The sequence below is a fragment of the Prionailurus viverrinus genome, chromosome E1 (assembly GCF_022837055.1).
Source record: "Prionailurus viverrinus isolate Anna chromosome E1, UM_Priviv_1.0, whole genome shotgun sequence".
Classification (NCBI taxonomy): Eukaryota; Metazoa; Chordata; class Mammalia; order Carnivora; family Felidae; genus Prionailurus; species Prionailurus viverrinus.
In genome coordinates, this window is record NC_062574.1 from 12,519,864 (window position 1) to 12,547,781 (window position 27,918).

The window sequence follows — 27,918 nt, forward strand, 5'->3', positions numbered from 1 at the left end:
GTTACAGGCGCCCACCCGTTAGTACGGCCTTGGGCTTCAAGAGCAAAGCGCAGAAGGAGAGTGGAAAGGAAAGTGCCTACAACTCCCAGAGCGCCACGCGGGAGGCGTCCCGGCGCTGCCCGCTGCAGTCGCCGAGCGGCGCCGCGCTTTCTGTGAGGCCCGCCTGTCGCTTGCGGGTCCTACCCGCGCTCGTCGCCCTCGCGCCGGCCCCGCAGCCGGCGCGTCCAGCCGGCGCCTCGGTCTCGCCTTCCGCGAAGGCGGCCCGATCTGCCCTTCACAGCCGCCTCTGTCCACTAAGGTCACCGAGGGGCCCGAGGCGCCACCGGCCCTTCTCGGAGGCCCTCGCTCCTCCCGCTCCATTCCCCCAAATGCTCTGGACTCCCGGGATGCTCTGGGGACAGGACAGACGCGGTCCCTGCTGCCACGAAAGTCCCTGCTTGCAGACTGTTGGAATTGAGAATCTCGAAGCAGAGAAGAAGAAGAACTACACGCGATCATTGCTATGAAAGAAACATGGTCCCGTAGAGAGAAAAGCCGATTTTAGGTGGGCCAACTTAGGCCCTTTGGTCTCCACCACGCCTCCCACCCGTGTCTTGGTGCGGGGACGTGAGCATAATCGCATATTTCCGTGTCTTTGAAGGTATATGGGGGGCAACACCCCCGCCGCCCCCCGACGGGATCCCTGCACAGGACCTGGCATTTCCCTGTCTGGACGCTGCTGTAAAGTCAGGAGAGACTAAATGGAAACCACGGATTCCTAGATGCGGCTCCCGTGAACCTTTGGGCTATTTGGGGGGAACCTTTGCAGTGTTTGAACTTCTAGGCCCTCTCCTGCTTTCCACAGACAATGTTGCCAGACACATTAGGGGGCTCCGTAAATATTTGAGCACTTCTTAATATGTCAAAATGTCCAGATTCAGAGACAGGAAGAAGCACAGCGCTCCCAGCATCCAACTCTGGCGGAGCTCAGCAAGCCTGGGCAGGGGGTTGGCAGGTGTAGAAGGCACTTTTACCACTGAGGATTCATCAGTATTTCCTTCCAGCTCACATTCTGCGGTAGATTTAAATGCTTGAAATCCTCTCACAGTCCCTCATCACCTATACGATGAAATTCAAGCTCCTTAGCACAATCTGGAAGCCCCTTCGTGGTTTGGAGGTTGTCTAACTGACCAGGTTCAACTGCCTCTCCTTGCCTGGAACTTGCCAGGCTCGCGAATTCAGAACATTTGTAGGTCCCTAGTTGTTTCATGTTTTCCCTAAAATTCTTTGTCTCCCAGCCAACAATCCTTTGTCCGTCCCGCCGCCGCCCCCCCCCCCCCCCCCCCCCCGCCCTGCCAACTATCCTTTAGACTTGAGTCTGGTCCCTCAGAACTATCTGCTCTTCTCGAGGGTTTCTGGGGATTCTAGAACAGCTGGGTTTGAAGCATGGCTCCCCATTCTGGATCTGGGGCTGCTTCTAGAACCTGCTTCTCACAGCTTCCTTGTTGGCCAAGCAGTGGTGATATTAGTACCTCTCCTCACACAACTGCTATGGACATGATATAGGATGATACGGGTATGGAACTTATCCAGATAAATGTTAGATAAGGTAACAAGAACAGCTGATGGCTATGTGTGCCAAGCCCTGTTCAAAGTGTTATGTGTTCCAAGTGTCATATGTTAAGTGATGTAACTCTTCTCATCTTCACAACAGCCTTGTGAAAGTGTTATCAGCATTCTCATTGTGCAAATGAGGGAACCGCCCAAGTGACTTTCCAAGGTCACCCTGCCGGGTCAAGAATGGTGCCAGGAATTGAACCGAAGCTGTCCGATTGCAGAGATCACACCATGCTATGGTGCCTCTCAGGAGAAGCTCTGGAAACGCCACCTCCGTCAATGAGGACAGGTCCCAGGCCAGTGTCTAAAGCACAGAGGAAATGTTAAGTGCTCCAATGGCTGTGGACCTAGCATGATCTTCCCATCTCCCTGGCTCTTGCGCCTAACTTCTAGCAGGCCATCTGCTTCCAGTCTGCTGACTTGAGCTGAGATCCTGCCCTCACCCCCAGAATGTTGCCTCTTGATCACTGATAGTGCACAGACATCTTTGGGAAGGTTCATAGGGAGGCTGGTTCACTCAGCTCGCAGCAACTGAGCACCCAGTTACTGAGGGTACGTCCTGAATGGTGGGAATTGAAATTCCTGTGGGCTCCCGCGCAGTGGAGCCTCCTGAAGAGACCCCTGAACTGCTAACAGACAACCAGCCGGTGGGAAAGGTGGGGCCTCGCTGGTGCTCAAAAATAATGGCACTTCTCGTGCACCCTTTTCACTCATTCATTCTTAGAGCCAACAAGTCTTGAGTGCACATTCAGTGCCAGGTACTCTCAGGCACCAGACACAGCATTTAGTAAGGTAAGCACTGTTCCTGGTCTCATGGGCTTTCCAGTGTGAGTAAATATTTTCAGAGAATTTCTAAGAAGAAATCAAGCAGGGTGATGTAGAGTGGCTTGGGGATTGTGGGTGGCTACAGGAGCTCTCTCTCAAGCGGTAACGTTTGCACAGGACCTGAATGGAGAGAAACAGTGTGCACATGTAGACCTAGCAACAGAGTGTTCTGCACAAGAGAAGAGGTGTGAAGGCTCTGGAGTGTGAGCAAGCTTGATGTGTTCCAGAAATGAGATGAGGATACCTGGAGCAGGGTGAGGGAGGAGAGGTGCTGGGTTTGCCTTTGGTTAAGTCACTTCCTCTCTCTGAATTGCAGTGTTCTCATCTGTAAAATGGGCGTAATTTTACCTATGTGTTAGTGTCTAGTGAGGGGGTGGGGAAAGCCACCCTAGGTATTTCAGGCAGAAGGAATGTGATGCGGGGCATTGTCTACAGAGGTGTTGGGAGGGCAGGAGGAGCCAGGGAACAATGAGGACACCCACAGATTAGTAACTGGAGGGAGCGGCTGTGGCCCCTAAGACCAGAGGAGCAAAAGGAGAAACAATGCTTCCCAGAACCGTGATTCCTGCTCGCTCGAGCAGGAATTGAGAGCCACACCCTCAGGGGTGCTACTGTCACACAGCTGCTGTCACCACCACGGCCTGAGGGGCCACCAGAATCCTGGGCTGGGATGGCTCCTCCCTCCCTCCTGTCTTCTGGAGCCCTGCTGGTGCCTCCTGGAGGCAGGGTCACCTGACCAGGGCATCTGGGAAATGAGGTTTGCAGGCTCCCGGTCCTGGCTGCGAAGAAGAGCCTACAACAAAGGCAAGCTCAGGACGGGAACCACAGACGCCATTCCCACACCAGCCACTGCACACCTCTGTACGAGGAGGGAAACAAGTATGTGTTCAACAAATTACTGCACGGATGCTTCATAGCACGTAGTGGGCATGCGGGAAAGGCAAACAGAAACACCTTTAGTATAATATATCATACTAAACACCTTTATGTAAACACCTTTAGTATAATATTTTAACGTGAAGGTCTGAACTTCTGATGTGAGGCATCAAAAATGAGCATTTTTAAAATAGAATTTTAAATCCGAATGGGTGATGTATTCACCCATCGAATTCAAATTGCAAAGCGATATGCGGTGAAGATAAGTTTCTCGTATCCTGTCTTCTCATTGCCTCATCCTTGACTCCTCCTAAAGCTGTCGCTGGTCCCTTTCTTCTGTGTCTACGGATCGTCCAGACCGGGGCAAGGGTATGCGTCTATTCAAAACAACTGTTTTCTTTGCCCCACAGGGTGCGTGCCACGCACACAGCTCCGGGACTCGCGTTTCTCTCTCCACCGAATCTTGGAGGTCGCTCTCAGCACACACCACTTTGTCTTACCAGAACCATGATTTTCCTAGCCAGCCTCCCGTAGTCTTTTACCGTTTCCGAGAGGGCTGCGGTGCGTACGCTTGCACAACTTCCTTGTGCCCGTGCGCATGTCTTCCTGTGGGATCATTTCCGAAAGGGAACTTGCTGGGTCAAAGGCTGTGGGCGCTTGTCACTGTGATAAATACGGCCCGACCGCCCTCCGCTCCCACCAGCGGGGGCTGTTTTCCCGAAGCGTCACCGGCACCCTCTTCACAACGCCCCCATGGAGGCCCCAGACGTGGAGGGACAGAGATAAGCCCTCCCTGCTGTGCCCTGTCTGGATTCCTGACCCACAGACTGCATGAGCAGGATCAAATGGCTGCTGCTCTATGCCTCCGTGAAGTGGCTGGTTACGCGGCAGTAGGCAGCTGGAACAGCCCCTTCCTAAACTTTTGGCACAGCTCTCCACTTGGTGAGACAAAAGTGGGCCTACCTGTGCTCCCTGCTGCCCAACTGCAACTGTTAGCCCAACTGCAGCTGGCCAGTGTCCTTCCAGGATGTTCCTGGGGAGCCTCCGTCATCCCACCCATCGGCAGGCCACCTCGGATGCAGAAAAGGCCCCGGTGTGTGTGCAGAAACCACACTCTTCGGGAACCCCCGGCACATGCCGTTCACGCCCGTTAGGATAAAACAGTTGCCACAGCTTCACATAGCGAGTCTGGGAAAGGCACAGATCGCTCCTAATTTATCTTCTTGGTGGAGACTGATAGCGGTCAGCATGAGCGGTGAGCCTACTTAGCAGTTGTGGTGATCCATGGGAGGTATGTCACTCGCTCATTTGTCACCTAATCCTTGCTGAGCACCTGCTCTGTGCCAGGTTGTGAAAAAGCCCTGGTGACAGAGGAATAAATGGATGAGGCCACTGCCTGCCATCAGCCCTAGTTCAGGGCTGGGGCAGACGGGGCAAGGATACCGAAGGGTGACGCGAACGGGTGACATTCCAGTGTTGGTTTTTTAAGTTCGTTAATTCATTTAGAGAGAGCGAGCGCACATGTGAGCGGGGGAGGGGGGGAGGGAAAGAGAGAGAGAATCCCAAGCAGGCTCTGTGCTGTCACCGCAGAGCCCAGTGTGGGGCTGGATCCCGTGAACCGTGTAATCATGACCTGAGCTGAAACCAAGAGTCGGACGCCGAACCAACTGGGCCACCCAGGCGCCCCTATGGGAACGTTCCCGTGTTGATATGAGGAGGAAATAGGCAAACTGGGCCAAGATGGTTTGGTAATCATAGTGCCTTTTTGCAGTGCATCGTATGGCCTGCGCCTCCCTCGGGAGCATGAGGTAGGCAAGACATCCATTCGTATACTGATTTCGCAGCCGGACTGGGGCTGGGGGGTGGCAGGGGAAGGGAGGCGATTCAGGATATATTCCCAGGACATTGAAACATACTGTGTATTCATTCGCTAGGGCTGCCACAACAAAGTACTACAGACCGGTCCTCACATGACCCCCTGTGCGCATGCGTGCGCGCGCATATATATATACACACACACACACACACACACACACACACACTCCTTGTGGGTCCAGATTTTCTCTTCTTCTGAAGTAGCCCGTCAGATTGGGTCAGGGCCACCCATGTCACCTCATTTCACCTCACTTGCCTCTTTAAAGACTATCTCCAAATACAGCCCCATTCTGAGGTCCCGGACTTCAACATATGAATTTTGGGGTGACACAACTCTGCCCAGAAACACACTGTTGCCTAGTTTGGACTGAGGCCACCGTATGTAGCAAGTCTCTGTGCCCTGCGGTGACCGTTGCCAACATCCAGCCTAAAAGAAGTTGGAGATCCAAAGGAACATTGATTCGGGACAAGGATGTGTGGGGTGACGACACTTGCCCTGGGCCCCGTGGGTGGCTGCACGCGAAGCTGTCTAAAGGGCACCCGTGCTCTCGCCAGCACTATTCAGTCACCAAACGATGGAACTACCCACGGATGAATGGATAAACCCACACGATGGGGTATTATTTGGCCATTAAAAAAGTGGGATGAAAATGTTCCGGAAGCAGGCAGACGTGATGATCGGCATTTGTGCCAGACCCTTAGTCCACCCTCACCAGTGCTCCTTGATGGGTTCACTCTTTGGGCACTGAAATATATTTATTTAAATGGGAAACTCTATGTGACTATCCAAATGTAATGTCTGTATCATAGGCAGGACCTTACAAAAATAAATACAATAAAAACAACAAAAAAAAGGTTATTAGATTCTAGTTAGATATTGTCGCTCCCCTAAAGCTCCCTCAGAAAGGGGGCACTTGCCCCCTAGGTGAGATGTTGCCATTTAACTCTGGGCTCCGCACGACCCAGGACCACCTTGCTGGCCAGCCAGCCTTTGAGGAAATACAGCCTCACACTAAGTAAGGAGCACTCCCCAAATCCCAGTGGGGGGCAGGGGAGGATTTCTCTCTCTCTCTCTCTCTCTCTCTCTGTATCCAGGCCTGAAAACACAGGCTCCTTGTTCATATGCCTGGACCTGCAAATGGACTGGGCTGCCTGGATTCCTCACAGAGAGGGTCCCAGAGACACTCCGTGAGATGTCCAAGCCCGTGAAGTGGGAGACCTGGGTTTGCGTCCTGACTCCGGCACCTAGAGGGGACTTAACTGTTCGCTCATTCGACAAACATTCCTATGCTCCAAAGACTGTGCGGCAGCGGGGGGCGGGGGCGGGGGGGGGGGCTGGCAATGCACAAGGTGGGTGCAGTCCTGCTCTTTGGGAGCTTTTATTTCAGTGGCAAGAGTTGGTCAACAAGCAAGGACGCAAGGAAGAAAACTCCAAGTAGTGGTGCAGGATCAGAATAAGATGGGGAAATGAGGTGAAGGGTGCCCAGGGAGGCACCATTAGATGGCGAGGTCAGGAAGGGCAGCATCCACCTTTCCTCTTGCCTAGAATATGGCGGTGATGCCTGCAGGTACGGGAGCCATTTTGTGACCAGGAAGCAACAATCAGGAGGGCAAAAGTCAGCATAGAAAGGGGATGTAGATGACGAAAAGAGCCTGGGCCTTCAGTAACCTCACAGCACCACTGCACAAGCCCCGGACCTTCCTCCTCCAGACTTTCTAGTACATAAGGCAAAGGAAGTGCCCCTGTGAGTTGGGTTTTCCTAACAGCTGAACACATGTCTAATGACAACAGATCTAAATGACAAGATTAAATGATGGTAACGTGTGGAGGAAGAAGACTTCAGGTAGAGGGGACAGAAGTACAAAGGCCCCGAGGCAAGGACAGACTCGAAGGATCTGAAGAACTGAAACAAGGTCAGTGCGGCTGAAGTGGGAGGAACCTGAGGGACACGGGGGGGGGGGGAGCAGGGGCTGCTTCGGGTCCCTCGGATGGTACCCTTCGTGCAGCGGGAGGGCAGTGGAGTGTTTGGAGCAGGACAGAGACATGATCTGACTGAGGTCTTAGAAAGATCTTTCTGGCTGGGAGACCATACGGTCAGGCAAGGGATGCTGGGCTCTGGCCTAGGCTGGCTGTAGTGGAGATGGGATCTGGGGGCCATGTGTATACACACACACACACACACACACACACACCACATGGGGCCCTCTTCCACCCAGACAGACTCCAGTTTGAATCCCGACCCTGCCACTTGTCAGCTGTGGGATTCTGGGACAGGTGACCGAAACACTCCGAACCCACTAGTTTCTCTGTCTTACCCCCCTGTTGTGGCCTAGGTTCTGTCCTGCCCTCCTAAGCTGCCTTCCTACCCACAGCCTTCACCTTGTAATCCTTTCTCCACACTGCAGCCGCCAAGATTCCTTTAAAATAAATATGAACATGGCTGGGGCGCCTGGGTGGCTCAGTTGGTGAAGCCTCTGACTTCGGCTCAGGTCCTAATCTCACGGTTCGTGGGTTCGAGCCCCGCGTCGGGCTCCATGCTGATAGCTCAGAGCCTGGAGCCTGCTTCGGGTTCTGTGTCTCCCTCTCTCTTCCCCTCCCTGCTCACGCTCTATCTCTGTCTAAAAAATAAATTAACATTAAAAATAACATAAGATAAAAATGAACATGGCACTTCCCTGCTTATAACCCTTCGATGACTCCCCATAAGCCTCAGCAACAAATCGAAATGCCTGACCGGACCGGGACTCTCTGTTAGTCTAACAGAGAGACTGCACAATGCCTCAGAGATCAGATGTACAAGCTGGGTTCTCCCTCCCCGCAGCCAGCTGCTTCCTGAAGGGGAAGGTGGGGCGGGGGGGAAGCCCCACCTTCTGAAAGCCTCCGTCCACTTCTGCCATTAACCACCTAGGAGGCCGGGAAGTGCAATCTGTCCAGGAAGGGTAGGAAATGGAGTTTTGGTGAATTACTGAGTCCCCGCAACAATCTGCCCTCTGGCGACCCAGAGGTAGCGTCCCCCTTCTTGGCTCGCACCACCCTCCACCAGGGGCACACCCTCACACCACACCCCGTTTCCGCTCGAGGCCTCCTATCTCTTGGGGATGCACCGTGTTCTCCACCTGCGGCAGCCCGGGATCTAGAAGTAAGAGCCAAGTTGCTACCTGCTCTGAACCAGAATGAGATGTGGGACAGGGACGGGATGAATGTGGGTAAAACTCATCAGAACAAGGGAGAGCACGCGGCAGCACAAGGCCAGCGACGGTGGGATCCAGGGAGCAGGCATCGGGGGTCCCCCCGCCCTGGCTCTGCTCTCTGGGAGGACCCTCCCAGGCCCATTTTCTCCGAGGAGGAGTCTGTACACTTTGTGCAGCCTGCCCACACAGGCGTGGCTCGGGGGTCAAACCGCAGGCTCGTGGCTTCTTTGGCAAGAGCGATTTCCTCCAAAATGTAGGGAGCTCTCCTTTCAGGAAGTTCCAGGGGACTACACCTGAGGTTCTCTTTTTAACATAGCTTTCTGGAGGCTTCTTTGCTTTCCTCTCTAATCACTCGTCCGTCTCTGTCTCAGTTTACTGATGCTTCACCTCCCGAGCCTCTCAGACGATCAGCGAGCAGGCCAAGTCAATGCTTCCCCTGAGCTTGGCCTGCGGCCGAGGCCTTTGCCCACAGAACCGAGAAGGTTGTTGGCTCAAACGTTTTCGGTTTTATTCCCTGCTATTTGGGGCCGGTAGCAGGTGCCTTTTCCAACTGCAAGGCCTCCAACGCTTTCACCCACCTCTCTTCTGGCTGCAGACCTGTATTCCTCACGCCTCGCCTGGAGCTGAAGGAACAAGCCGCACGCGTGGGTATCCAGCTTGTTTCACCGGACTCCCCCCCACCCCCGGAGCCACAGGGTGCGTGCCCGGTCTGCCCCCCAAGGCACCGCAGGGGACGGTGTTCACAAACATTTGGCCCCTGCAGAACATGAGTCCCCAGCTTCCCACTCTGCAGTAATATGTCCCCTGCCTGACCACTGAGCCTGTGCTACGAATTTCCGGCTGTAGATCCTGGAGGTGCCCTACTTGAGAACGCCTTTGGCGCACTATTTGGTATAACAAACACGCCCCCAAATGCAGCTCGGCCCAAGCCCAAATAAGAGTTTGGTTTCGTCTCCATGCAGCGGTTCAGGGACCTGTGGTCTTTACGAGTGGATTCACTGTCCCCAAAGCCTTGCCATCGACTCATCCAGCAGTGGAATGAGAAGGACAGAGCCTGGAAGGAGCCCAGCTCGTTTCCACACATGTTCCATTGGCCAGGACTCGGGCCCAGGACACGCCAGCCACACGGAGGCCGATAGGTGCAGCAGCTGTGTGTCCGCGAGTGGAGACAGATTCAGTTGTGAGCAGCCTCCGCCACAGCTCAAGGCTCTCCATCGTCTGGCCCGCCCACCTCCCCAGGCTCCTTTCCTCACTCCCTCACTTCCGGCAACTTCAAAAGATGCCCTAAGCCACCTCGCTGTTGGGCCTTTGCTCATGCTGTTTGGTCTACTCAGAGCTTTCTCTCCCGACTGTTCCATCTGTCTGCCCATCTGTCCATCCAGCCATCCATCCATCCAACCATCCAGCAAGTATCGTTGAGCCTTAAACATGTGCCAGGCACTGATCTGATCTCCAAACGAGCATATCAAAGCGAGCAACATGGAAAACAAACAATACTGTCTTCGCGGGGCTTGTATTTTGCAGCGAGATGCAGACAGCAAATAACAAACAATCCCAAACAAAGCGGGTATGTACGCAATGTAAGAGGTGAGCGATGACCGGGAAAACTGGAGAAGGGGTAAGGGAGTCAGGATGGGTGGGTAGCAACATGAAAGGCAGGGTAGGCTCTGGGAAAGGAGGCCTCACTGAAAAGGTGACGGTTGGGCACAGACCTGAAGGAGGCAAGGGAGGGACACCTGAGGATGTCTGGGGGAAGAGCATTCCATGCACACGGAACAGCATGTGCAAAGGCCCTGAGGTGGGAGTGACTTTGCAGGCATGAGGAACAGTGGTGGCGGGGGAGCCCGTGTGGCTTATGAGGTCAGAGGCCGTGGGGACCACGTCGTGTGGGGCCTGTGCGCTGATCCCTTCACAAAGCCCACCTCTTTTAGCTTTCAAGCTAGATATTCCTTCTTCAAGAGAGCCTTCCAGGGCCCTCTGCATGGGGTGGGTGCCTCACCTGTGTATGCCGGCAGCCTCGTCACGGCGTCTTCTGGCTGGGTGTGTGCTTTTGACCCCCGCCACGCACTGTGGGTCCCCTGAAGATGGAGCCCCATCTGCCTTGCTCACCCTTATGTCCTCAGGGGACACATAACGGCTACTCCACGTGGGAATGGGACTGGCTTTCTGAACTGTGGGGTCTCCACGTGGAAAAGGAGGGCTGTCCCTTCACGGGCGTCTTGGGAAATTTCAACGAGGGCAAGTGGCTCTTTAGTTGGCCGTTTTGTCTTAGCAGATGAAACACCAGTGAATTCTTATTCCCCGACTCTTCTTATTCTAGATTCCAGAACGACCACGGAGAGGCTTATTCCTGTCCTGTCTCGGCATCTTCCCACATCTAACGTGTGACTTCATCGTGCAGTGCCTCTCACATCTGGACAGTCTGTAGAAAGAAGCCTCTCGAAGGATCCTCCTGTGACGTCCTGCCTTCCAGCCTCTCCCTGATCCAGGAGGTTGCCGAACCTCAACCGACAGGTCTCCCATCCAACTCCCTGATTCGTGGCCTGCCAGCGTCCCCCTTCACCTCCTACAGGCTCATGACACGCCAGCCCCTGGGGCGCCACCGTCCTGAGGACTGAGGGCCTCCCGATGGGAGTGGCCATTCTGACAGCCTTTCTGCGTTGGCTTGGCATTGGGATCTGTCATTCTCGATCATGCCGGCTTCAGCCCTTGGCGTCTAGATGGCCTGGCGTGATGGCAGATGCCCCGCCCCAAGCTGGCAAGAATATTTTATCCCGGCTACTTGTCTGCGTGCATCCACGTCCCTTCCTCCCCTGGATCACGCAGGGAAGACACGCCTGCAAGCCCCACTTCCCAGAGCCCTTAGCATTGGGCTGCCCGGTCATTTCTGCCCGAGGGAGGCGCCGGCAGGAGACTAGAAGGCAGTGAAGGAGTTTCTGGATTTGGGGGTGTTTTTAGCGGCGGTGGCAGCAGGGACCTGCGGGCCTGTACTCCGGGGTTTTGTTTGGGCAGCGAAGCCCTTCCAGCGGCCCAGTGATCGCAGCTTGCGGCGACACTCTGTCACTGGCTCCCACCGGTAGCTTCCCACACTTGCTACTCTTCGGGTCACTGGGTCATCTTCACACACTGGCTCCTCTCATCCTTCCTATGGTTTGGTAACGAGTCCCCGCACGAAATCCCGTCTGAAGCACCTAGAGTCAGTTTTGCTGACTCTCCACTGACCGCTGTTGTTCTTGGGACGGGCTACGGCCTCCGAAGATCGGGGGCCCGGGCCCCGGCTGCGGTGGAGCGCACGCATGACCTCGCTGCCGGAAGGCGGGGCCTGGAACCCCCCTGGCTGCTGTCCCCAGTCACCGTGATGGGGACCACAGGCGCAGATGCTCTGGTATGGGCTGGCAGCGGGGGCTGCGCTGGAGTCGGAGGAAAACCCAGGGCTCGGCTTGAGGCGCAGGTCCCAAACCACAAAGCGTCCGAGGCCAGAAAAGCCCGTCTTTGATATCGTGTAGCTGTCGGCCGGATACGACTGCAAACAGAACCCCGGATCGGATCTCGCTGGTTGTGGTGACAAGTCCGTCGCGTTCACAGCCTCGCCAGACTCTGATGTGCACTTTACGGTGCTGACTTGGAAGGAGCGGGGCCCTGAGAATAGCACAGGGGACACTTGGCTGGACTTGAGCAAATTAGAGAATCCTGAACTGAGGGAGGGACAACGTGAGCGAACGCTTGAACGTCATGCCCCAGCTGCACGTGATGTCTTCTCACGCCCGCTGGGCCCCCCGATTAGTGATGCACCTCGTAGCTTGGCACGGAACCATCCTCAGCCTTCCAAACGAGCAGAGAAGCTGCCAGAAGAGTTATCTGTGGATTGCCCTCGGTTACCGTTTGTCACCTAAAGTAAGATCTCACGACACACAAGCGCAGCAGCATAAGGAGGGCAGGAGCTAGGTGTGGATCCTGGTTCCCCTGCTCTCTAGCTATGTGGGCTGCAGCCTAGTGACTCCCCCCTGCTGAGCCTCAGTTTCCTCATCCGTAAAACAGGCCTAAGAACCAGGATCTCACGGCATGGCTGTGACGACGAAGCCGGACGGACACTCTGAAGGGCCTGGTGATCGTGGTGCCTTCCCGTTTTGTTCGGACTAGCACCGTAATTCCGAGTGAGGACTAGGAGAAAAACTTCCCACTCAAGGGTCCCGCCCTCCCCGGGCAGTGGCGTCGTGGGTAGGGAGCGGGACACACACACGACGGGGCCACACAGTCCTCGAGCACAGTGCCCGGCTTACCCCAGAGGCCCGTACACTGGACCAGGATTTCCCAACAAGGCTCTTTGGCGGGGAGAGGGCCATGCCTAAGAGCAGTAGCTGACGTGAGCTGACGGGACCTCACAGCCTTTTCCTGGTGACCCCCGTCCGGCTGCCCCGCTGGCCTTGTTGAGAGCACGGCCGTGGCCTCAGGAGGTGGGAGCTGCGGCACGGGAAAGGATGCCAAAGTCCCCGGATCCTGACACGACCGGTGTCTGGCCGGGAGACCTTAGCCAAGCCCTGGTGCCTGTCGCAGCGAGTTCCTTATCTGAAAATGGGGGCTTTGCCGCTCATTAAGTAAGCGGCTGAATGCCAGGGACCAGGGGCAGAATGGAGACCGCCTGCCAGGCCTGCTCTCCCTTCCTTCCTCACACCCCATGGCTCCCGAATCGAATAGGTAGAAGGGGGCCAGGGATCAGACTGCTGTGGGGAAGGCGCAAGATGCTGGGGAACCGCCGCCCCCCACCCCGGCCTGTGAGCACCCACGCTGTCGCATCTAGCAGTCCTGGGGCCCGCACGCCACATCACACCTTTTATTGAAATGTATGCCATGCAATCTGTTCAGGAGTTTGAAAAATAACAAAAGGGAGCAGGTCTGGAGACCAGCCTTGGCCCAGACACCACATGGAACAGGTCCTGAGTAGGAAAGGCACATGAGTTACCCCCTATTTTGACTGGGCAAGAAAAACCCACAAAATGAGACATGGCAGGACAGCGCGGGGCCTTTGGGGGAGATCTGCTGGAAGGGGGGGAGGGGCCCGGGTGGGATCCTTAAGCGTCCCCCTGCCCCTGCAGGGTGGTGCGAGGACCGGCCCGTGTGACCCGCCTCCTGAGGAAGGGCTCCTGGAACTCCGCGGATGGGTGGGGGTGAGGCTGGAACAGACTGAGTAGCACCGGGGCAGGCCGGTGGAGGTGGGCTGGGGGCTCCAGGGCCCGCGTCTGCTGCAGACGGCGGGGTCCCAGCCTCAGAGAGCAGGCTGTTGCTTTGAGACTCTGCTGAAGGCTGAGGGCCCCGTAGTGGGGGCAATGGTCCTTTAAGGCAGCCGGAGTTGAGGAGGCTCCAGGTTGCTCCTGCAGGAACTGGGGACGAGCTGTTCCTGGGCCCAGGGCTGTACACGGCCCCCGAGACCCTGCATTTCTCCTGGTTCAAGTACTAAGTGTTTTGTGTGTATGCTGCCCAGTGTGGCACGTCACCTGCTGTAAGAACACAGGTTCGGGCTGGGACACACTGGGGACTAGAACAGGGCTGCTCCCTCCTGATGCCACCTGGCTCTCTGCTCCTGTAGGCCCTGGGGTCCCGTGTGCCACTGCTGCAGGGCACCCTCCCGTGGATGGGCTCGGGGGACCCTGGGGCCAAGTACTCTCCTGGTACCCACATCACCCTGCAGACCAGGGAGGGAAGCAGCACCAGCTTGCTGAGCTACTGGGGAGGAGTTTTCATGACTGAGTCTGTGCTTGACCTTGGGAAGGCATGTGTGGGTGGGGAGTGGGAGGGGACCCCCAACCCCACTGCCTCAGGAGTCAGAGGGAGAAGGCCCATCTGTCCATTCTTGGGCCTACAGCCTGCTCTTTCCTCAGACTGCACCAGGGATGTGATACCCCCAGCCTCGGAGGGGACTCGGCAGCCGAGCCTACTTCCTGCTGGGTTCTTCCTGCCCAGGGACTCCCAGCCCAGCGGAGGCCTAGGCGATTCTCTGACTCCTCGCGGTAGCCCTTCGCAAACAGAGCTGAGGAGCACGGTGGGAAAGTGAGGGGTGTCCTCAGCCCTCGGGGAATTCTTGGAGGCCAGAGTGGGGTTGGGGGCTGGCACATGGAGTGGGTGGGGGATGCTAAGGGCAGTGCCTCTCTGGGGCTCAGGGACCCCCAGTGGGCAGGCTGTCGGGCCTCTGTGCACCTGCTGATCTAGACGTTCCTGCCACTGGGTGAGAAGGTGTCTGTGCAAATGTCTGCGGTGGCCCCTGAGCTGCTGCGGTGGTAGCGGTGAGCTTGGTGCAGAGACTGGAAGCGAAGAGGTGAGCGGAAAAGGCCGACCGCAGGCCAGTGGATGCCATGGCGAGTCAGAGAAAAGGGAGGGGTCACCTGGCAACCAGTACCCCGAACACACACACCTCCCCAAACCCTCCCCCAGTCGGAGGCCCGAAGGGGACAGGATACCCCTCCAGATGTGCTGTTAACTGACATCTCAGAGTCCCCCAGAGGGACTCTGACCCCAGGGTCGCCCTCCAGCCCCACAGAGGAGCGGGCACGGATTTGACCTTGTGGGAAGTAGGGCACAGGTCAGGACCCCGAGCTCTAACCAGCTCACAAGGCCGGCAGAACAAAGGGTGCTGGTGTGCACCTCCCAGGCCAGGAAAGTTGGTCTGGGAGGAACCCCGGAATTCCAGCCAGGCCACAGAACGTGCCCGGCCACCAGCTTGCCAAGAAAGAGAAAAGCAGCTCTGACATCCAGCGGCCATGAAGGAAATCCCTCCGCAGAAATGTTTCTTCCCATTGGGTGCTGAGGACGGTTCCTTGAGGACAGTTCGCCTCCCTCCCATTCGAGCTCCATAGGGTCATCTCTGAGAAAGCCCACCCTGCAGGTGGCCAAGGGGCCGGTGAAGGGGGGCTTCCCAGTGCTTGGTTGCTCGGGCCACACCCGGAGCTGGCTCCAGGCAGTCGGGGCAAACGGAGGGTGGGGGCGGGTAGCGGGTGGGTGTCGATTTCCTGCAGAGCTGACAGGCCAGGGGGCAAGGAGTGAAGGGAACAGGTACCACGGAGAGAACACCCGGCGCTCCCTCCGCTGACGCACAGCCCTGCACATAGTGTCCTGTGTGTGTGCGCATATGCGTGTGTGTGCGTGCATGTGTGTGCGTGTGCATGTGTGCTCACGTGTACACCCATTCCGGGCTCTGCACGTGAAGGAGGCTCGCCCCTCGCCCTGGCCTGCCCCCCGGTGCCAGGGCACACGAGCCGGAGGAAGAGAAGGGGCAGTGCTGGTGGCAGCCGTGGCTCGGTGCTACGCCCCCGGCAAGTTGGCACACGAGGTTTCTTATTGCACCTCTCCACTTGGGGGGACACCCTCCTCATCTGCAGAAAGGACACAGACGTAGGTGGTGGCAGATGGGGCCCCAAATTGGCCCTACTGCCAATCACAGAGCTGGGAACAGCAGGGGGGAGCCAGACTGGCCACGGGACGCCCCTGAGCACGCTCCGGTCCTGGCGGCAGGCCCTCACAGGCCTGCCCGCAAACGGCCCGGGTGGCCTTCTGAGAAGCCAGCCAGCGTCTGAGGAGGGGGAGCGGCCGGACCCTCGGCTGCCCGGCCTCCCCTTTACCGGGATAGCTGGACCACTGCCCATCCTCGGCCAGCGGCCTCCAGGAGCCACAGGTGAGTGTCCTTACAAAAATAACTCTGAGTCTGTCCCCCGGGGCAGGGGCGGGTTTCCTGAGAGCACGAGGAGGGCCAGGGCGAAGGCCGTGAGGAGAGGTCTGGCATGGAGGGCTCCCGCCCTGCGGGGCCGGGGTTATGGCTGCAGGCGCTCCAGGTACTGCGGCAGGGGGTTCTCCTTGACGTATTTCTGGATGTACCAGCACGTGAGATGGGCCCGCAGGTCCTCCTCCACTACGAAGTCCAGAGCGGCCTGGCAGGCGGGGCAGAGAGAAAGGCGGTCAGTGCCTGGAGCCCGCACCCCTGCCACCGCGCTTCCCGGCTGCTCCCCGACCCCGAGGGCGGGAGCTGGCTGCCGCGCGGCCGGCCGATGCTCTGCCTGGTCTGCAATGGAAGGTGGGAGGTGCTGCCGCCATCCTCCTCTTCCAGTTGGGGCAACCGAGGCAGAAAGCTTTGGTACGCTGCCCGAGGCCACACGGCACTGAAGTGAACAGGCCAGGACTGGATCCAAAGGCCCCGCTCAAAACTGCCCTGGGAGGGAGTCTCTACCCAGGCAGCCACGCGGGCACAGCTCTGCGCTTGTGAACGGCATCGGGTGGACGCGGAGCAGGAGAACCCCCTCCCCGTGGCCGGTCTGGCCCGTCCCCTCCTTCCCCGCCCCTCCCCACCAGCCACCAGGACACCTGTCACCCAATGCACCTGCCCCGGCTGAGCTCAGGGCCTCTGTGCTCCCAAGGCACCTGCCGCCTACAGCGCCTTTTCCCTCATCTCCATGTGGCCACTCATTTGATGCCTCCTTCTGGAACCTTACCCTCAGGCTGGGTCAGGGGCGCCCCAGGGCCCCCCGCACCCAGCAGAGGTCACGCTTAGTTCTTACAGGGCTCCCAAAGCCAATCGTGGGGGAAGCGATGAGGGTGCCAGTGTGTGGCCTTCATCTGTGGCTGTGGTTGTGTGCACCAACGAGCTCACGAGACGGAGAACGAGGGCCTGTCTGGTGCACGCCCTGCCTCTGGTGCCTGGCAGGATGCTGCACACGGCTGGTGTTTAATAAACGTTTGCTGAAACAAAGTGGAAGACAGCCCGGGTGGGGTTGGCTGGTCTGATGAAGGGGAGCAGCATTTACTGAGCACCTACCAGGGACCCCGTGCTTCCAGGTTGGCCAGCGTGACCCTCCAGCCCCACGTGCCCGAGCAGGCCTTGGTGCATCTCACCGTCCACACCCCGTCTCAGGACTCACTACCTGAGACCCTCAAGAGACAAAACTCCAGTCTCTGCTCCCGTTTCGCAGAAAAAGAAACCGAAGGACCAAGAAGGTACCCGTCAGAGGCCACACGGTGAACACTTGGTGCCCTCGGCAGGCACAGCTCAGGGGAGTCCCGGACGGGGCCTCCAGCAGGTCCCGTGGCTGGCCGAGGCCGTGAGGGAGGGGTGCACCCTGCTCCACGGCCCACCTCCCCTCTACCCAGGTGGGTAACTCCCAGGGTTCCTCCTCAGTAACACGGGACAGCCCCCCCACACCAACTCACAGCTTGTCCCCCTTAAAGGAAGAAGACAGCCATGTCTGAAATACTCAGGCACAAGCCGCTGGCCCCGGTCAGCAACTAAACCAGGGCAGAGGCTGGAGGAGGAACAGAGGCCCGAGGTCGGGGTGGAGGTTCGAAGGACGGGCGGAGGGAACGTGGGCCTGGAGTGGCCCTCGGGAGAACGAACGGAAGGCCGTTCCGTTCCAGGCTGCAGTTCCCCGCATGAAGCCCAAACGTGCTCTCCAGCCGGCCTGGGGTTTGAGGGGCTTTTGGATGAAGGGGCTGGGGTTGGGGGCTGTGGCACAAGCCAATGTACTCGAACGTTCATTTCTCCACTTGTTCAGGAAGGATTTACTGAGCGCCTATGGACTATATGCCGGGTGCTGGGGCCCCAGCCAGTGAGCTCCTGACGCACGGCAGGCATCAGTGGCCAGGAGGCTTAGCCCTACCGAAACCCGGGCCCCAGAGGAGCTGGGGGAAGGCAAAGTGTGCTGCCTGACGCCTGCATACTCCCAGCTGTAACCTGTTGGCCGGGGCGGGGGGCACCCGTCTACACGTCAGCCAAGACACAGGCCCCGACCAGCCCCCGGGACCATGGTTTAGCTGAACGCGGGGGCGGCTCCCTCTCCCCACCCTTCACCCTCCGCGCCCCCTACCTTGGCGAGGTGCTTGGCAATGCCGCGCCCGCGGTAGGCGTCGGGGACCTCCGTGTGCTGTAGGTCCACGATCCGCTTGCCCACGTACTCATACAGCAGGACGGCCCGGTCGTGACATCCTGCGGACGGAGGGTGGTGAACAGGTGAGGCTGTGACGACTCTCGGGGCCTGACTCAGGCAACTGGTGGAGGGACGGGCACTTGGAGGCACGCTGCTAGAGTCGGATCCTGAATAATGTCTCTGTGCCTCAGTTTCCTCATCCATAAAGTGGGGATATGAGAAAGCACTCCTCATACGTAGCTTGACGACTAAACGAGGTTGTCTCTACAAAACGCTCTGAGTAGCAACCTCAGCACCAGCCATCCGTCTACCCACTCATCCACCTACACAGCCATCTCAGCCATGCAGCCACCCATCTAGTCCCCAGCCGTCCGATGGGTCCATCTGTCCATTCAACCATGTATCCATCCATTCCACTCAACACGTGTTTACTGAGCCCCAGGCACTGTTTCTGATACTGGGACTCACCCACAAGCAAGCCAGACAAAGAGCCCTGCCCTAGTGGAAATGGCTAGAAGGGGAGACAGAGAGAGGATAAACAAGGAAAACAAGTTAATGTGTAGCGTGGCAGAGGGTGGGGCCGAGGGAGTGTCTGGTGGAGACAGGAAGGAGCAGAGGGAGTCAGCCCTGGGACGTCTGGGGGAACAGTGTTTTGGCGGAGGGAACAGCTGGCGAAAGGCTCTGAAGCAGGAGGGGGTGTGGTGTGTTTGAGGGACAGTGAGAGGCTCGGGTGGCTGGAGCAGTGTGGGCAAAGCGGGAGAAGGTGAGAATAGGGAGGTGACAGTAGCAGGTCCCACAGAGCCTCTTAGATCTCTGTGAGCTGTGAGCCATAGGAGGGTCGTGGGCAGAGGAGGGGCAGGAGGTGACTCATGACTTTGTGGAATCCGTCTGGCAGCCTCGAGAACAGGCCGGGGACAGGAGCAGGGAGACAGCTGAGGCGGCTGCTGCGCTAGTCCAGGTGAGTGATGATGGGGACACAGCCCCGGGTGGGGGCAGTGGGGGTGCGAGAAGGGATCAAAGTCTGAGGGTGTTTTGCAGGTGTAGCCAGCAGGATGTGCCGATGACTCGGACGTGGTAAGTGAGAGAAACAAGAGTTGAGAACAACTCCACGGTTTATCATTTCAAACAGTTGCAAGTGTGCGAAGGAAAAAGTAAAGTGGGTTGGGGGCAAGACGGGGCCATTTAGCCAGGGGGGCAGTCTGGGGAGATCCCTCCAAGAAAACCTCTGAGCCGAGGGGGTGCTTGAGGGAGGGACAGGCAGAGGGTGTGGTCAATGCAAAGGCCCTGAGATTAGAAAATACAAATCACTGCCCCTGAAAGAAAACATGTCAGTGCCAAGGGTCTTTCTCTAATTTTTGTAATGTTTTTAAAATTTTATTTTTGAGATAGAGTGAGCACGAGAGGATGAAGGGGGGCGGGGGACAGAAGATTCAAAGCAGGCTCCATGCTGACAGCACACAGCCCAATGTGGGGCTCGAAGCCATAAACCGTGAGATCATGACCTGAGCCAAACTTGGACGCTCAACCCACTGAGCCACCCAGGCACCCCTATCTTTCTAATTTTTAAAAGCGAATTGTCTCTCATGTGTTTTAACTTTAAAGCATCCCAGAGAATTCGCCCCTAGTGCCGTCTGGGCTCCCCATCTATGGCAGGTGTGGAGGACGGACAGGCCTAGAGACAGAAATGACCGGACCAGGGTCTTGCAGCAAGTCGGACACAGCACCAGGGCCCGATCCCATGCGGGAGGCTTTCTGTTTCTCCCCAGAGCTCCAGGAGGGAGGCTACAATTCATCTTCCAATTTCCAGATGGGGAAACTGAGCTCCAGAGATCCAAGTACCACAGCGAGCGCCAGGGGAAACTGCCACCCAGGCCTCCGGAGCCTCAGCCCAGTTCTCTTCCTGCCCCTCCCCCCCCCCCCCCCCCCCAACATGCCTCCCACCTCCTGCCGCCGGGCCTTTGCCTTGGCAGTTCCTTCTGCCTGGAACGCCCTTTCCCCTTCTCAGCCCCAGTGATGGTGGCCCCAGTTCTGCCTCCTCCCCCCGCCTCCAGACCCCCAACATCTCCTCCTTGTGTCCCAACTGTGGCTCTGCCGGCTGAGCTGGGGCCAGGGTCCGGCTGTGGCCTCCACGGCAGCCTGTCCCGGCTGTGTCGCAAGGGACTCGGTTCTCGGCTCCTGCATCTGTTGGAGTTACTCCAGCTCACCCAGGACAGGAGAGCAGAGACCAGGAGGCTATTTTGGGCCCGAGCTGGTCACCAGTCACCGGAGGAGCTGTCTGCCTGCCCTGGCCATTTAATTACCCCAAAACTCACGGAGGGTCTACTATGTGTCAGGCAGGGTTTTGGATGCTATGCATGCAGCAGTGAAGAAAATGGACTGACCCTGCCTTCGCGGAGGAAGACAGAGAAACAAAACCACCGTAATAGAAGACTCGAGGCGAGCAGTTGGACAGCAAAGAGGGAAGGCCTACCATTTTAAACAGAGTATACAGGGAGGCCTCTTTGGAGCAAAGACCTGGAGGAGGCAAACCATCCAAGAGGAGATGCGGGGGTGAGCTATCCAGGTGGTTAAGAACAGCATGTGCAAAGGCCCTGAGGTGGAACGTTCTGAGACCAGTGGCTGGGGAGGGGGCAAACCCAAATGAAGGAGGGAGAGCAGTAGGAAGGCGCTTTGGGGTCCTGGCTTTCCCAGGCTGGCCTTCAGGGAGATGACGGGCAGCTCACATCTGTGGGGCCCTGCCACGGGCAGCCCCGTGCTCAGCTCTCTCCACACACCAATCCTCTCCACGGTCTCACAAAATGGGTAAGGTTCTTACAGCCCCGTTTACAGATGGGGAAACTGAGGCTCCAAGAGGCAGTCACACAGGCTGGCAGCATGTGGGGCTGAGTTCACTTAGGAGAGTTTTCTACCTGAAAGGGGTACAAAAAGGCATCTGGGGCCACCAGGGTGGGTCGGCTACGTGTGAGGGAAAAGCTCTGTACTGAATTCTCCCGCTGGCCAGACCCAGGACTCCAGGCTGGGGAGGACCCAGAGACCCCTAGTGAACAGTCTTGGGGAGCCTGGCCCGTGGCCTGGCACCTGGGCCTTAGAGGGGCAGCAAAGGTCACCTGGTCCCAACCACCCACACCTGACGCCTGGAGAGCCCCAGAAAACGGCCACCTTCCCGTGGCTCAGGCCAAGATCCTCAGGGCCCTCCGTGCCCTGCTTTCCTCTCAAACTCTGACCTGATCCTTCAGCAGGTCCATGGACATAACCTTCAAAATGTGCCTGGAATCTGGCCAGTGCTCACGTGTCCACAGGCACCCTCTTCCGGCTGCCTTGCTGGCTTCCCTGAGTCCGCCCACTGGATCCTTTCTCTCACCTGAGGGGGACCTGGTCCAGCCACACTGGCCTTGTGGCTCCTTACACACACCCAGCTCTTGACCCCCCAGCCTTTGTTGAACTGTTCTTGCCGCCTGCTTGGGCCCCAGACCCTTATCTGGGCCAGGTCCCATGAACTGCCAAGAACTCCAAGCCTCACTAGCAAGGGGGTCAGTGCTCGCCATTGGGGGGGCCACAGGAACAAGCCCAGGGCAGAGTGGGGCCCTGAGTTCCAGTCCCAGCTTTGCCAGGGGACCTCAGGCCAATCCTGAGACCTCTGTGTCCAAGACCTTACCTCTCCTGCTTGGGACAATCAGTACCACCCTCCCGGACCGCAGAATCACATCGAGGTCATGAACTGTAACTGATTCTGAGGAAAGTTATAGCTGTTCCGCTAATGGGGCCCTGCCCTGGGTGTCTCCACTCTGGCACCCTCCATCCGGCCCCACTGAGGACCGAGGTCCCCGGGAAGCCATCAGGGAAAGTGGTCACCGAGAAATTCTTTTCCCTGGCAGGCCGGAAGGAGGAGCCGGGAGTCAGGGTTGGAGATGTGGGACTTTTGGAGAGAGCCACCAACCCTGCTGTGCCAGAACGGGCCCTGAGTCGGGGGCCGGTGGATCCAAACACCCATTGTACAGGTCAGGAAACTGAAGCAGAGGCAAAGCCGGAACCCGGGCCCTCTGCTCCCTCTGGGAGCCTAAGTAGCAGACTTAGGACAAGTGGGTGCCAGAGCAGGGGGGCAGGCCCAAGAAGCACCTGGCTGGCTTTTCTGGGCATCTGCACATATAGAGGCTGGTTTGGGGAGGGGCTACACATCAGTGGCTCGAGGTGGGTTAGACATCGGGGCTGTGACCCAGAGAAGTGCGAGGGGCAGAACCCACCACAGCCAGGAGGCACATGAGGCCAGAGCCTGCGGGTCCCCCAGGCGAGTCCGTCCACATACTGGGTTAGTCCTCTCGCCAGTGCAGGCATCCTCTCCATCCTCCCTGCTCTAGGTACCTGCCAACTCTCTGGAGACTTGGTCTTCCCATCTGCAAAATGGGGGTCAGAGAGGATGTGGAAAGCACCAGGATTCTAGGACCCCCCAGATGACCCTCCTACTTGCGGCATGTGGGAAACTCGGCCCTGGCCGGGAGGGGAGAGGAGAGGTCAAGGAAGGGACCTGCCAGGGATAGGGGCTCAATTCTGGCTTAGATGCCTACTGGCTGTGTGCCCTTGTTTCCTGGGAAATGGGCGTGCGCAAGCTAGTGTTTCAGAACTTGGATGTGGGGGACAAGCCTGAGCTCCGGCATCATCTCATGCTCTACCCACGCGCCCTTCTTCGTCTCTTCAGGACCCGGCCATTTCTCCCCAGCCCTCCTCACAATGTCCGGACTAGTGCAGTAGCTACCTCCCTGCTTCTATCTTGCCCCACACAGTCTGGTCCCCTGGGAGCAGCTGGAAGGAGCCCAGAACATCCCGTCTAGCCTCCTCCGCTCAGGACCTTCCCAGGCACCCACCTCACTCAGAGTCAAAGCCAAGTCCTCAGTGGCTTCTGTGGCCCTGGTACCCCCCCACCCCATGACCCCTTGATCTTATCTGCTGCGATCCCCGAATCTTCCTTTCTCCATTACTCCACTCCCTATTTCTCTGGATACACACCAGGCAACGCAGGGCCCCTGTTCTTGCTGCTTCTTCCACTCAGAACCCCCTTCCCTGCCTCCTTTAGGTCTTTACTCAGATGGCACCTTCCCAGAGTGGCCCTTCTGGACATCTGATTCTAAACAGCAGCCCTTTCCCAACACACCTTCCCGCTGCCCTGCTTTATTCCTCACCAGGCCCTTGGTTTCTAGGACACTTTAAGCTTTCTTTACTGTTCACTACCCCTTTAGACTGTCAGCCCCACGAGGACTCAGCACCTAGAATGATGCTCGGCACCCGGTAGGTGCTCAATAAGGACTTGTGGAAGGAATCCCAACTCTTCCCTTCCCAGGTACAAGACCTCGAGCAAGTCGGTCGCTTCCCTGTATCTCAGCATCCTCATCCGCCAAACGGGAAGAGCAGTGTCCCCTCCCCCCGCCCCTCACATGCCCAGGGCCTTCGTGGAACATGAGGACTTGAATGCAGCTGCTCAGTCTCTTCCCTCACCCAGAACCAGAGCTTGCTGGAAGCTTATCAGCACAGCTCTGCGGGGGGGGGGGGGGGGGGGGGGGGGGGGGGGAGGGGGGGGGATGGCCCCAGAGCCTGCACCAGGAGCCCTGGGGCTGCTCTGGCTGTCCGCCTAGGCATTCACGTCTCTCAAGGGGCACAAGGAGCCAGTCTCCAGGGCTTGCTCTGCGGTTCAGGAGCCGCCGTGACAGGCTGTTTCCCCTCGGCAGCCGAGGCAGGACTGGGCCCAGAGGGAGATGATCTCCATCCCCTCCCCATATACACACCCAGACCCCACCTTGCAGGCTGGAGAGAAGCTGGCCGCCTCCCACTCCTCCCGGGGCTTGGCTGGGGAGCCCAGGCCATTTTATACTTAGCCATCTGGGGAAGGGAAGGAGGCAAGTTTAGAAATAAAGCCAAGCCCACATCCAGCCTTGACCACAGCCAATTCTAGAGGGGTGTCCTTCGGCTGTACTGATTTGCAAAAAAAAAGGAAAACCCCAAATGTTCCCTTTTTCTTCTGTCTCTATGAATGTACAGAGGAGCCCCCAAGGGAACCAGAGGCCTCTCTGGAACCTCAGAAAAGAGGATCTGAAAAACCCCAAGGACCCTCCACACAGGAATGGCCAGCCCTGAGTGTCATGGCCAGCTAGGCCACAGCGAGCACCATGGCGGTGGAAGGCCTTAGGTCCACAAGGAAAGAACGCTGCATAGGGTCAGTTGGGTTTGAGCTCTGGCGCTTGGTAATGCGGGGCAAATCACTGTCCCTGTGGTTCAAACCTCAGTTTACTCATCCATAACGTGGAGGTGATAGTGCCCACACCACCGGGATGTGGTAGGGCCTGAGAAATGTCCAGGCCCCAGCCCCAGCCCCAGCCTTTCCTGACTGCTTCCAAGTGCAGGCTGGACAAGCCCATTCCAGGAGTCACACCAGGTAGGATTCTATCCCAGCTCTGCCCTAACTTACTGCCTGACTTCAGGCAAGCCTTTCCCTTTTCTGATCCCCTGCCTTCCTCTCTCAGAAATGGGCACAATGGCCCCTAAGGGCCCTTCCGGCTTGGACACTGCCTCCAGGGGCCCAGCTGGGAGGGAAGAAAAAGTTATTAATGCGGTGCACAAGGAGTTCATGGTCCTGGATTTTATAATTCTTTTTTCAATCCCCCAGACCTCTTAGCCGGGAGGGAGTATGGGTTAGTAAGTGGTGGAAACTTTCTTTACAGGAAATGAAGACTCGACTTTACTTTCTGGTTTTAAAAACAGTGATCAGTCCACGCTGATCAGCACTTGCTCTATGCTGCCGGCGCTATTCTAAGCCTTCTTCACTCTCATTATTGTATTTCATCCCTACAACCAGCGGAGAGGAGTGCGCTGGTGGTATTACCATTGCAAAGATGGAACTGGGGCACACAGATGAGGCAACTTGGCCAAAGCCTGAGAGCCAATGGGGGCTGACGGTGACACCTTCCCCTCCATCGTCCCCACCGGGGCAGACACTTCACTCTCTCCCTCGCCCTAGGTCTGCTCAGAAGATTCTCCCAACTCTGTCGGTGCAGGAAAGCTAAAGTCCGGGGGGCGGCAAGAAGCCATTTAGCACCCAGGGAAAGGGGAGACGTCCCCATTGACCCACACTCCAGGACCACTGACGGCAGCCCTCAGGGGGTGTCCAACACCGGAAAACAGCCGCGCTCCAGCAGGTGAGGGTCCCGAGTAGCTGAAGCAGGGTGCCGGCCGCAGAACACCCGAGCTGGCCCTACTTCTACCTTTGCCTTCCCGGGGAGGGGGGGGGGGGGGGGGAGTCCCCTGCCCGCCTGCCCGGGGCGCTCCGCGTGGGCGCGCCTCTCCCGGGCAGCCCGCTCCTCCCCAGCCCGCGAGTCGGCCGCGCCCCCACCAAGCCCGCGAGCGCAGCCCCCGGCCTAATCCCGGGGCGCCGGGCGGAGCAGCACCCGAGCGGCGGCCGCCGGAGGCCACCCCGCGGCGCGCGCTCGCGACGCCCCTCCCGGGCCGCGGGCCGGGGGCGCGCGCCCCAGCTAGGGGGCGGCCTCGGCGGGCCCCGCTTGCTCGCAGACAAAAGGCGGGGGCGGGCCGGACGCCGCGTTACCGTTGAGCCGGACGGTGAACTGGCGGCGCCGGCGGTCGTGCTCCACGCGGATGGGGCAGCCCTGCTCCAGCGCGCCCAGCGGCGCGGCGGCCGCCGAGTGCGCCATCTGCGCGCCGGGCAGCGGCCGCTGGGACCCGCGGCCCGCGCCTGCTCGGCAGGGCCGGGCGCGCGGAGCGGTGCGCGGGCCCGCGGCGGCGGCGGCGGCGGCGGCGGAGGCGGCTGCGGCGGGGACGGAGACTCGGGACGGCCGGCAGCCCGCAGCCGGGAGACCGCAGGCGGCGGCGCAGAAACTGACACTCGGCGGCGGCCGCGGCGGCGGCAGCAACAAAAAAAAGGAGGGGGGCCAGGAAATCAGCTGTGAGGTCACGTGCGGCGCGCAGCCAGTGGGCGCGCGACCTTTTTGTTTTGATACATTCCATTCGACTCTTAAAGGGGCCGTGCGCCTCGCGGGCCGCGTTCCACTCGCCGCCGCAAACAAAACAACGCGCTCCCCGTCTGCACCAGGACCCCTTTCCCCTCTTGCGTTTGACCCGCAAGCAACTTTGGGCCCCCCACACGGACCCCTTCTCAAAAAGATGTAACCACCCGTGGGGAATCTAATCGTCCTCTCGAAGCCACCATTTATTAAGCACTTGCTGTGTGCACAGCATGTGCATAGCAAAGCCCTGGTAAGCTACAGGGAGCGCTCAGTAACGACTCCCTGCACTCAGTGAAAATTCTCATCACAAGCCTGAAAAATAGGTATGCTTGACTCTATTTTACAGATGAGGAAATAGAGGCCTGAGGCACTGAAAGACCTGAGGTCACACAGCTGGGACCTTGGGAGGCTTGGTGCTTCGTATCCGACCCTTATGCAGGTATGGCTGGTGAGGAGGGACAATCCTGAGAAGACTCGTTTGGGATAGGGGTGAAATACCGCCTCACCCCAAAAGAGACAGAAGTGTAAGAAGCCGTGGAGATCTCTGGATCCACTCCGCAGTTGGGGAAACTGAGTCCCAGAAGAGGGGCAGGGACTCACAAGACTGTGGGGGTGGCGGCAAACTTCTTTTCCGAAAGGGGGACTTGACCAGCCTTCCTCCGACCCTCATCTTGTTCACACTTGAAGCTGTGCTCCCTCCCACCCACTGCTGTTTATGAATCACATGAACTACAGGTTACCCTTTACTAGTTTGTTAATTAAGGTGCAAGCTTGAAGGTCACTGCCACATGACCACTACCCAAATCGCGGCAGAGAACACTTATGGTTCCCTCACAGCTCTTCCAATCAGTGGCCCACGCTTTCAAGTAAGGACTGTCCTTGACTTCTAGCATCATTAGCTAATTTGATTTTTCTGGAATTTCACATAAACACAATCATAGTGTGCACTTTTTAGTGTCTAATGTCTTTTGTTCAACATTATCTGTGAGATTCATCTATGTTATCTTGTCATCACTGAATGGTATTCCATTGTGGGCACATACTGTAATTTATTTATCTGCTCTCGGGTTGCTTTCGGGTTTTGACCATTACGAATAAATCTTGAACACCTCTTTTGAACACATTCTTGAACACCTCTGTCAGTGTCTGTATTGTAGCACTCCTGCTGGGTCTTTACCAAGAATGCTGTGTCTTATGAGAGGTGTAAGAGAAATTGCCTTTTATGAGACCAAATTATGAGACACTGTCAGACCTTTTTCCAAAATGGCCATACTATTTTATGCTCCTAATAGTAATTTTGAGAGTTCCATTTGGTGTTGGCATCTTTTAACTTTAGCCATTCTGATGAGTGACTGTCAAGTGGTCTTTCAGCGGCTTTAAGTTGCATTTGCCCGATGACTGATGATGTTGAGTCTTTTTCGAAAGACTCTTAGCCATTTGGATATCCAATTTTGTGAAGAGCCTGTTTAAAGATTTTGCCCGTTCACTTTTCTTCTTTTTGATTTATTGGAGACTTTTCTTTTTATAGCTTGGTTGTAAGTCCTTTGTCAGATGTATTTATTGAGAATATCCTAGCAGGATTTTTTTTTTTTTAACAAGTGTACATTGTATCATGGAGTTTGGAAATAAAAACAAGGCTGAGGAGTGAG

General features: G+C 57.5%; 1 protein-coding gene and 2 long non-coding RNA genes across 5 annotated transcripts; 2 read left to right on the forward strand and 1 right to left on the reverse strand.

The window, feature by feature from the left end:
* The first annotated feature begins 129 nt into the window (after positions 1-129).
* Positions 130-5,958, forward strand: LOC125151453 (uncharacterized). 2 transcript variants are annotated; one of them, XR_007146800.1, is made up of 4 exons: positions 130-544; positions 641-1,228; positions 1,694-2,388; positions 3,708-5,958. It is a non-coding gene; the product is annotated as an uncharacterized LOC125151453 (long non-coding RNA). The 2 variants fall into 2 exon arrangements; XR_007146799.1 differs by having other exon boundaries at positions 130-1,228.
* A 7,223-nt stretch (positions 5,959-13,181) lies between these two features.
* Positions 13,182-26,178, reverse strand: NATD1 (N-acetyltransferase domain containing 1). 2 transcript variants are annotated; one of them, XM_047832896.1, is made up of 3 exons: positions 25,852-26,178; positions 18,207-18,325; positions 13,182-16,280 (listed from the first exon to the last, which is right to left on the reverse strand). In XM_047832896.1, the coding sequence occupies exons 1-3, from the start codon at positions 25,955-25,957 to the stop codon at positions 16,164-16,166; spliced, it is 342 nt and encodes a 113-aa protein (XP_047688852.1). In that variant the 5' UTR covers positions 25,958-26,178; the 3' UTR covers positions 13,182-16,163. The 2 variants fall into 2 exon arrangements, with proteins under 2 accessions (XP_047688852.1, XP_047688851.1); XM_047832895.1 differs by lacking the exon at positions 25,852-26,178 and having other exon boundaries at positions 18,207-20,257.
* On the forward strand, positions 25,320-27,388 carry LOC125151623 (uncharacterized). Its single transcript, XR_007146884.1, has 2 exons — positions 25,320-25,447; positions 26,616-27,388. It is a non-coding gene; the product is annotated as an uncharacterized LOC125151623 (long non-coding RNA).
* The last annotated feature ends 530 nt before the right edge of the window (positions 27,389-27,918 follow it).

Bases quoted from the DNA above. Each gene is read 5' to 3' on its own strand.
- NATD1 (XM_047832895.1), bottom strand. From the start codon at position 18,500: ATGAGGAGTGCTTTCTCATATCCCCACTTTATGGATGAGGAAACTGAG. The intron at 16,281-18,206 runs GTAGGGGGCGCG...CCCGCCTGCCAG, and splicing joins TTGCCAAGCACCTCGCCAAG to GCCGCTCTGGACTTCGTAGT.